Here is a 10,134-nt window from a genome sequence, read left to right as displayed (position 1 = left end):
TAGCATAAAACTTGTAGCAGGAAATATCACTCTCGTACTACTATATAAATTGATACATGGAACAATAAATTTTCCCGAAGTATTTAAATGTTTTAAACAACAAAAGGTGTTCTTGTACTACTTAGGGAAGTCCAGTTCAAACCAGCGAAAATAAAGTTTGCTCTTATTATTTAATTAATGGCTTAATTAATGCAAGAACGGATTACATCCAGCTCTCAACGGGTTATTCCTCTCGATACCTAGTTGAACCGTCGAATTGGGATTCCCGGATTACGCACTATGTAAATTCCCATGTCCAATTGACTAGTAATGGTGTAAATAAATTAAAATCTCTCCTAATGTATACGATTTTAGTCGATGTCAAAAACAGTTAAAATTTGATGAGTTACTGATAAAATTTAAGAAACTTGCATAATTTATAATCCAAATAGATCTGAATTTTTTATATTGTGTCAGTGTTTACTGAGAAAATTATTGTTTTCCTTGCTCTTGTCGAGTCCCTGTCCTCAATTCTTATTTAGATAAAATTATCATGATTTATGATGGCGCTGTCCCATTTTTCGATGCTTAATATATTTTGATGTGTAAAATCATTAAACATTGATTATATATTAATTATCAAACTCGTTAACTTCAATCGTATTTAATAAGCGGCAGTTAACAGATTAAGTTTTTCTGGATATTGAAAATAAATATTTCCTTCTATCCTTCTAATTTCTAACCATTAACATTATCTAGAATCAGTGGCTACTAGAGGAATATGGACATATTTAGGTAATCCTTGTTATTCCCTTGAGCGCACTTTATTCAGAATTAGCCTTTAAACCGTTACTTAACGCTTATCCTATCCTTACGTACGAGTTAAAATTATCAATCACTTTTAAATGAAAGGTTCGTTTCCTCTGCAAAGCATTTTGATAACGAGTATTTAGGGATAAGCCTTAACGTTGTTCCCTATCAGAATTTTAATGACCAAAAAAGGATTGTTTATTAACAGAACTCATCCGGTTAATTGGTCCTTTATATTTGTAAAACATGTAGGAGGTTTATGTAGAAAACAAGAATTAGCTGGAAATTTGCGCTATTTTAGTCATAGTTGTGACTAATTGTTTTTTTTACTTTTATTATTATTTACTTACCATAAATCTCAACATTTAATCAAGCTTAACTCAAATGTATTTTTGCTTTCTTCGTCAGCAATTAAAAACTTTAATCAATATTTTAAAGTCAAAAGTTTCCATATAAATGTTTGCATATGTTAATATTCCTCATTTGCTTTCTCTTCTGTCTTCATCTACATAATTCGATAAACCAGTTCCCAGCTAATGGACAGCAACATTCAACACCAAAGAATGAAATATCAAGGATTCATTGCAAAATTATTTACTGAAAACTTGGATATTGTTGACCAAAGTGAAAGACAAATTAATGAATGCCAATTATTATGTTATTCATGTACAAGCGGAATATGCTGCATAATAAAACCTGCGGGTAAATCCAAACTTCCCAGAAGTCCGTTATTACCATAATTTATCCATATTAAACTCGTTTATTATTTGCATTACTAAATCCTGATATCTGGGTGTAATTGCCGATGTAAATAAATTCTCTTTATTATGACTATTAGAGCCAATGTGGTGGTAATTTGGTTGAGCGGGCAACTTGTTTATTAATTTTAATTAAATGGAGTAAAACGTCAGCAAATAAATGCTGCTTAATATGAATCTAACATGGAAAGCATATTTGGATTAGTGCTTGCAATAACTTTATGTGGCAGTTCTAGAAAGCTTTTATAATGGAAATACTTTTTATTGATGCGCAAAAAATTAGTTGTTAAAGGACAGGATGACGACGAATTTTGAGATTATACAAAGTACTATAGAAGTGATTTAATAAAAATCGATTTTTGGATGCGTTTATTACTGCCTGTGTTGATAAAGAGGGTAAGTAGAGTTTTATTAAAGGAAATTGTTATGTTCTGACACCCTGGATGCATAGCTGAAAGCATTACATTTTCTATGGCACTCTGTATATGTACCACTATCATGACAATTTATTACATGAAGATATAGTATAAGAAACTATCATGATTTGAACGCTTTATATAAGGCTTGCTATGGTTAGAACAAATGAATAAAAAGGGCTTAAAAAAAGAATGCCAAAGTATGGAAAAATATGATTAGAATGTAAAAATGTTTGCTGGTAAAATATTAATTTTTGCGACTTTAAAAGCACGCGCCCAAAATAGTTTTTTCTAATACATAATGTCTAATAATTACTATATTGAGAGTTTCTTGTAGATATTTGCTTACCAACGTTATTAAATACTTTATTAACTGAACGAAAATTTGCTATTATAAACGAAAAATGTCATTTCACAAACGAAAATTTGCAGGTAATTTTCATATACCTATAATATAAATATACTTTAAATCGGACTGGAAATTCTTGATCGACAAATAGTTTATAATCAATTTTTTATTTTCGATTGGCATTTTTTTCGCAAAGGATCAAATAGCTTGTCAACTCGAAATCAGAAAATACAGTTGTCCGGCACTGAAATAAGAACATTTGTAGATAAAACAAACAATAATGAAATACGTCTTCTATAATATGATGAAATATTTGGGGAAACAGTACCTACATGATTTATTGTTATTTTAATAAACTAATTTATTTTATTATACTCAGTTTCAAATAAAATGGCGCACCTGATTTTTTAATAAAGTTAAAAGTATCCCAACTTTTTTACTAATTAGCGAATTTAATATATTTTTTTAGTTGATAGCTTACTTCTTTGGCTATTATTTCGAAACTTAAACAACTTACAAATTACAAAAACAATAGATTAAAATTATTTAGTGTGTGGGTTTATTGTAAAAATTATTGTTTTCTTTGCTTTTTTTCCAGTTCCTGTCCTCCTTGTTTATGGCTCTGTTCAATTTTTGTTGCTTACGTTATCGTGTAAAGTCATTAAACATAAATTAATTACCAAACTCGCTAACTTTTTGTTTTAAAATTTAATAATAATCTTTGTTCGTAATTACAAACACCAACATGTTTTCTGTTGATTTTTAGACTTTATTTCCCTTATTATGTATTCAAATTGCTATTTGGTTTGTTCCTGGGCATAACTGTTACTCTTCCTGCAAGTACTTCTGCTTTTTAGCTGTTTAAATAGGTAAAAATTCACTTCTAAATTAAGTAGAAATAATGCACAGTCAATTAACTTTCCTAGTGCATCACTTTATGGCAACAACAAATACCTATCTCCAAAAAAATTATTAAAAAAACAATTCAACAGATAATTAAATTAATATAAAACTAGCTTGTTTCACTTCCTCTTGAATGGAAAACTCACTTAATATTGAATTGATTAAATAAATTAAACTAATTTAAAAATAAATCAAATTTCTAAACCAGCAAGTGGTACTGAATAAGAATATTTTAATAAGCCCGAACATCGACTTAAGTTATAAAGATTTGTTCAAATTTCAAATAGTTTCAAATAGCAAGCGAAACGTCGTATTAAAATAATCATCTATATCATCCTATAGATAGAAGTTCAATATTTCAATGCGTTTTTCTTTATTTTATGGTCAATTTACAATAGACAGATATTCTAAATTACCTCGTAAGTAATGAAAATTCGTAAATTGTGAAAAACATGGCAATCCATAGCTCTCCGTAAATTAGTATGAATTATTAAACAGGATAGTCACTGTTAGACACAAGTCACGTTTATGTCCTTTCGGGTTAATTTAGTCAAGCTTGTATCTTATGAAAATATCCACGAAATATTAGCTAAAAGTATAATTTATTTATCAAACGTGCCATTGTTATTTTGGATCTAAATTATTTTTATTACGCTATTTGATTTAGGAACATTTTGTTTCATGTTTGTACAATGCAAAGTAGCTATAATCTTTTCCGCTTTTCTGCTAGTTTGTTCATAATCTCCGATTAAATAGTTTATTATTTGTGGATAGAAAATCTCGACTCGAAAAAATATACCTTGAATCGAAAACAGCAGATTCAAAAAGGAATCAATTTATAGAATTAATTCTTTTGAAACTTTTGCAATGAGTACTTTATAACTATAGATAAAACCGAAATAGTAATAGTTAAAGTTACAGGTAAACACTAAAATAAATTTAATTTAATTAAGTAAATTTAGTTCATTGTGGGATTCAGTATTCAGTATTTCCTATTTAAAAGACAAATTTTTCCACATTCACTTTTCAGATTATTTACAATTTGATTGTACAACACTTACACTTTTCGATTGTAACATGCGTAATGTTTAACGTACAAATTATATGATTTTCTTACATCAATATATCAATATATCAATACACTAGGCAAGGAAACAGTCTAAAATCATCAAATTTCAATTGATGTGATATTGGTTTAACAAATTTTTTTAACACAAGTGCTTCATTTTGCCACTTTTATTAAATGTTAACTTATTTTTAAAAAGGAAAAATGTTTCCTGTTATTTGTTGAGTTGTGAGCTGTTAAATCAAAAGTTTAGCTTTCAGTTTCAGTTTAGTTTTTTCGTCTTAATGTGAATGTAGTTGATGATCTTATTTAATTTAATTTATAAATCTTCTATTGTTACCATACTATAAACAAAAACATATCAAAATTATAAAATTGAATTTATATGATATTAGATTTATCAAAATTTTTTTCTTGTTAATTTGGTAGCCATACCTGGCTTATTTTGCCACTTTAATTGAAATTTAATTAATTTTTTAACGGGGAAAATGTTAGCATTTTTCTCTTTAATAATTAAAGCCACGTTTATCCTTAAAAGCTAGATAGATTGCCAAGCGATCAGTAAGCTCGAAAATCTCATGTATTGTTTGTCTATTATGCAGTATAATATATGTCTTACTGTGCAGTTGCAGCAACTGATGATACAATTTTTTCTAAATCAATTTATCAAAAGTGAAATCAACTCAGGACATTTATTTTGGGTCTTAATGTGAATGCAGTTACTGATGTTGTTTAATTTTACATTTAAATACTGTATTGTTATAATATCAATGGATCTCTTTGCGATTTGTAAATTTTCTTTGCTGAACCACAAAAATCTTGTAAAAAAAAAACATTTTGCCCATTTACTATGCACTTTTGATGAAAATAACTTCCAATTTATGGAACTCTATTTTTCTTCTTTTTAAAACTCTTTTGATACTGTTGACTTGAAAATATATATCGTGAGCGGTCGCGTCCCGTTTGGTCTGAACGCACCATTAGATTATTCTTTGGTGCTTATACTTGGTGCGTGAATATAAATGAAAATAATTTAAATTATTTGCCAAAACTTCATAATTTTCAATTTATAGGAGCACTCTATTTTTGCTCGTTTCGAAATCATTTAGTTGCTGTTGGAGTTTTCAATTTCCTCATTCATCTCTTGATTTTCGAAAGCGGAGAAGTTTTGTTTCGGCATCATTTTCGACAAATCTCGTTGTGGCTTGCAAATGGAATTCATAGGTTATTCTTTGCTGTTTATACTTCCGCCTTTTTTATGAGAAATTAGTCCAGAAATTGAATGAAATAAAACCTGAATATAATTGAAACATAAATAAATTCTCTGCATCAGTTTAAGGAGTTAAAGCCTAAAATTAGAGAGGGTTTAACAGTTAAAAAAAATTGATAGAGAGGAACCAAAAACCTTCTAATAATACCAGATATAATATCACTTATTAAAAAACAAATAAAACTAGAAAACAAACACGAACGACACTGCTATGAAATCAGAATATTCTTCTGGTGTAATCCAATTAGCATAAATTTATTTATTATTTAATTCTTGCAGGGGTTAAACTTTAGATAATCATCGCCATAACCCACGACCTAATGATAAACCATTGAAGTCGAATGCAAGCAAACTGGGTAATTGACTGTAGTCAATTACAAATCGATTTGGGATTTTCTCTTGGTGAAGAGTGGAAAAAATCAAAAGTAATACGAGTTCTGCTGTGCTGCCAGCCTTTGCTACTGTGGCAGGATCAAATTCAAGGAGTACCACTTCGAGTGGTCATCGCAGGCTTCGTAGCTATTTAGTGTAGTGGTACCGGCATTGGTTGTTGTTTGTGGTTAGTGGAAAAGAGCGTCAAGGTAATAATTTTTTTTTTTTAATACACCGTGTTCTGATAATTCAGCGTCATTACTACGAAGTACTTTATTTCTTTATTGAAGCATAATTTGCCTGTTGTTTACTCAAGTCTTTGTCAAGTATACTGGAAATATCTGTTGCGAATTAGGTTTTGATTGTTGGAATTTGACTCGACAATGTTGCTAATGTTTTTGTCACAACATTATGTACTTTGTGTTAGTGCTTCATTTTACCCGGTAAAAAAAATTGTATCTATTTCAAATAAACACGAGTATTTGAACAGAGAATGTCCTTTAAATACGCACTACAATAGACAAAGACACGCAATCTCAAAGTGGAATTATTATTGTTGCATGGCAGGCGATAATATTTCAGATGATGCAATGTTTGGTCTCTAAAAAAACGCCCATGAAGTGCTTTTGAAGAGAAAATCGCAATTATGGGAGGAAATGAGGTTTTGCGTCCGCAACAGCTCAGAATCCGATATAGCTGATAACAAAGTCATTTTTTGGAAAAACCGGGCATACAAATTTCTAGAAGAAAACATACGTTAATTAAAAATGTTTCTTCACATTTACTACGACTTACCTTGGCATACTTGTTAAAGCATGTTTGCATGAAATTGACTGTAGTTTTTGTCACCTTGTATATGGATGTTTTGTGATTGTCTTTGTTTCCCCATTAATGGAGAGCAAAAGATGTATACTTGACCGACACTTGTGAGACGAACTTTTATCGAGATATCGGCTATCAAATCGTCACTGTTTTTTTGTGAATTTAAAATGTACACTTATGAAAACAGTTTTTTCTTCATTTATGTTGTGTGTGCATGACACCCTATATACACCGTGTGCCAAATTAAGCCTGCACTATTGATTGGTAAAATGTGAAAATATCGCACTTTTTTGGTTTAGTTATGGTGGTAAGAAAAACAGAAGCGAGTAGCGCGTTTATCTACGCGATATTTCCCTAAAAACCATATTTTCCGATAATACGATTCACTGTGTAGTCTGAAAAAGTCAAAGAAAATTTCTATTCTATTTTAAAAACTCTAATTTTGTTGCCAATTCAAATTGGAAGCTAACAGATATTTTTATAAACTAAACATATATTATCCAAGTAATTTAAATACAACTGACAAAGAGAAGATTATAATATTTTGCTAACTTTAATAAAATGTGTGAAATATATGTATTCACTTTTAGATTAGTAAAACAGTTATTGTCTATTTTAGATGACAAAATCTGTGATTTTAATTATATCGACACTGTTTGTAATCAGCATTTATTTGGTGTGGACTGTGGAAGGACAAGCAGCAGCATCTGGTGGAGCCAGTTTAACTGATCTAATCGATCAAGCAAACGGGAAAAATGCAGATAATGGTAAGTAAAATAACCAGCCATATACATTTCTACTTTGTAAGTGAACTATTAATTAGTTTGCTATAGCATATTGTTTTAAATCATTTTTACTTTAGTAAAATGTATTTCTTCTATCTAGTCTTTATATCAAACGTGTTATAGAATAAACACCTTTCAATTTATTAATTGCATGGGTTACCAGTCGTGGAAAACCCATAAGCGGCAAGATTAACATGTTATTGTAATTTTGCCATCACCTTGAATATTATATAATAAAACTTTTTAAATTATTAGATCAACATCGATAAGATCATATTTATTCCGAAATATTGCAAAAAAAATTGCAATTCAAATTATGAAGGGTGAGTCAGTTTATAATTGCAGGAATTTAATATGTCCAAAGCACAATTTATTAGAAATCAACAAAGCAAGAAGAGATAAATATAAAAAATTCATAAGACATTAGTTGCTTGTCAGAAATCTAAACTCAGTTCAAGCTAAAAGATTTACAGATTAGGAATCATTCTAACCAGCTTTCTGCAAGCGGGCGCCCTATCCTCCATTTTACACTTTCACAAACCACCGCACTTGCCATTAGGTCCACAATTATTCCATATTTCCCTTATAAGAAAGCGATTCACACGAGACAAAGGATTATCAATTGATTTCGTCCACTGTCGGTAGCAAACTGAATATTCATACACTTTTTCGGAAGAAAATACACCGAACTACAGAATAAATATGATTATTTATTTGCCTGTTCATCCTTTCGAGCATTAATTGCTCTGCTCTTGCTTGACAGTTCGATTTCAATGTGTTTGTTGTTGGCATTTTTGTAGAAAGTGCCTGTCCGCATTGCAATAATTCTAAAGGCAAATTACCGGTTCAAAATCGTTTGGATGATAGCCGTAAACAAATCCGGCGCGTTAGACATTTTATACTAAATTAAATGATAGTTTAAATTAAATCGTAGCAGTCATTTTAATCAATTTTTATAGAATTTCGAGCAATTTGAGTTCGATATTTTATGTTAAAGCTTACTAAATGACAGACCTATTCAATTTATAAATGCTTCTTTGCTCGCATCATTGTGAGCTACGGAATATCAAACGTGAGTGACGACACGTGCTCACCTCTCATTTACATTTCTCTGAATTTACTTGCAGTGATTAATGCACAACATCAAAACTAAATTTATTAACCGAATTAGTTTTCTAAAAATATTGACGAAACAATAAAGCTGTGAATAAATCCTTTAAAAACGAAACTGTTGCTTAATTTCCGAGTGATGATCGAAACCAACGCAATTTCAACTAAAAATGGCCTTTAAAAGTTCTGACTTCAAGAATTATGCCGCCACAAGCGCAATTCGAGGTGCGGCTCAGTGAGGCGCGATGAGTTATAACTCGCCAACTCACAGAGCGGCATCAACTCAAAGGCGTAACTCAACACAGTGTTACCCAGGCCTAATTTATCTTCACTGTGAAGATAAACATTTTATCAACAATGCTGATTTAATTTAAAACAACTTCTATATAAGAAATGTCTGCATTAAAAATTGGGAAAAAATCGGCGCATCTCAGCTATTTTAGTGCTAGAAACAACCTTAAATAAAAAATGCCTAAGCCCTTGCAGTTTTGGATTTTAATTTTCGTGCTTTGTAAACTACTAGTAACTTTTCTTAAATAAAAATCTCTGGGCTTCATCGGTTTATAGTGCTAATGACTCTACAACTAAATATGATAAGAACATTATTGTATTATAATATATTTATATAAATGTATATTATACAACCATTTTTTTTATTGATTTTATTAAAATCGGGATTAGCATTTATAACTTATAAAAGCTTACTTTGTGAAAATCCGATTCCAAACAGAACATTTCAGCATGTGGCAGCAATTTTCTTAGTTCGCAATTTCCAAGTATGTATTCAGTTCTAAGCTGGACCCAAAGCTCCAGTTCAATTTATTTAAGCGTCGGGCCTTTGGTGTAAATTCCCCATTCTGAGCGGGAATGGACTGCGAAGTCAACGAATATCCTCTTCTCAGGTTGAAAAATTATATTTGAATGTAACTTGTAAAGTCTGAAAATTGTTTTTTTATGCTCAAGCTGAACGTTTGAAAAACATGCTCTATGAATCATTCTTAACAGAGCTAAAACAGAGAAAGCATTGTTAACATGCTACTTTCAAAGTTATTAGAATTTTAAATTAATGAGACGAATTTTGGAAAGGCCCCAAAGACATATAGCACAATCACAAAAACCACTCCACATCAAAGTGACGACATCGGGAAAGAACATTGGGCAACTACCCCAAAAACAAGAAAACATGACATGTTAATCAAATTTAAAAACCCAGATCAAGCTGAGAATATCCTGAAAGAAGTGAAGAAAAACTTAAATGGTTCAAATGAAACAGTTAAAAGTGTCAGACAGCTTCAAAATGGAGGACTAATAGTTGAATGTCACAATGATAACCAATGCCAAAAATTGCAAAATATACTTGAGAAACAGGATAAACTACAAATAAATAAACTACAAAATGCCGATCCGATGCTAATGATTACTGGGATAGACACAGGATACGACTCTGACAGTTTTATTAAAGAGTTTATCGAAGAAAATCCCCAAATAAAAACT

General features: G+C 30.4%; 1 protein-coding gene across 1 annotated transcript in view; it reads left to right on the top strand.

The window, feature by feature from the left end:
- Positions 1-1,734: 1,734 nt before the first annotated feature.
- Positions 1,735-10,134, top strand: part of LOC109535342 (phenoloxidase-activating factor 2) — a 15,081-nt gene continuing 6,681 nt past the window's right edge. The window contains exons 1-3 of the mRNA XM_048660715.1: positions 1,735-1,943; positions 5,831-6,132; positions 7,365-7,512. Coding sequence (XP_048516672.1) covers positions 7,365-7,512 — 148 coding nt within the window. The 5' untranslated portion in view covers positions 1,735-1,943; positions 5,831-6,132. The remainder of the gene's footprint in view (positions 1,944-5,830; positions 6,133-7,364; positions 7,513-10,134) is intronic.

This window comes from Dendroctonus ponderosae, unplaced genomic scaffold (genome assembly GCF_020466585.1).
Source record: "Dendroctonus ponderosae isolate FM_Combo_2020 unplaced genomic scaffold, Dpon_F_20191213v2 Dpon_F_20191213_1, whole genome shotgun sequence".
Classification (NCBI taxonomy): Eukaryota; Metazoa; Arthropoda; class Insecta; order Coleoptera; family Curculionidae; genus Dendroctonus; species Dendroctonus ponderosae.
Note: the sequence above shows the minus strand (reverse complement) of the source record. Positions and strands in the feature narration are given on the sequence as shown.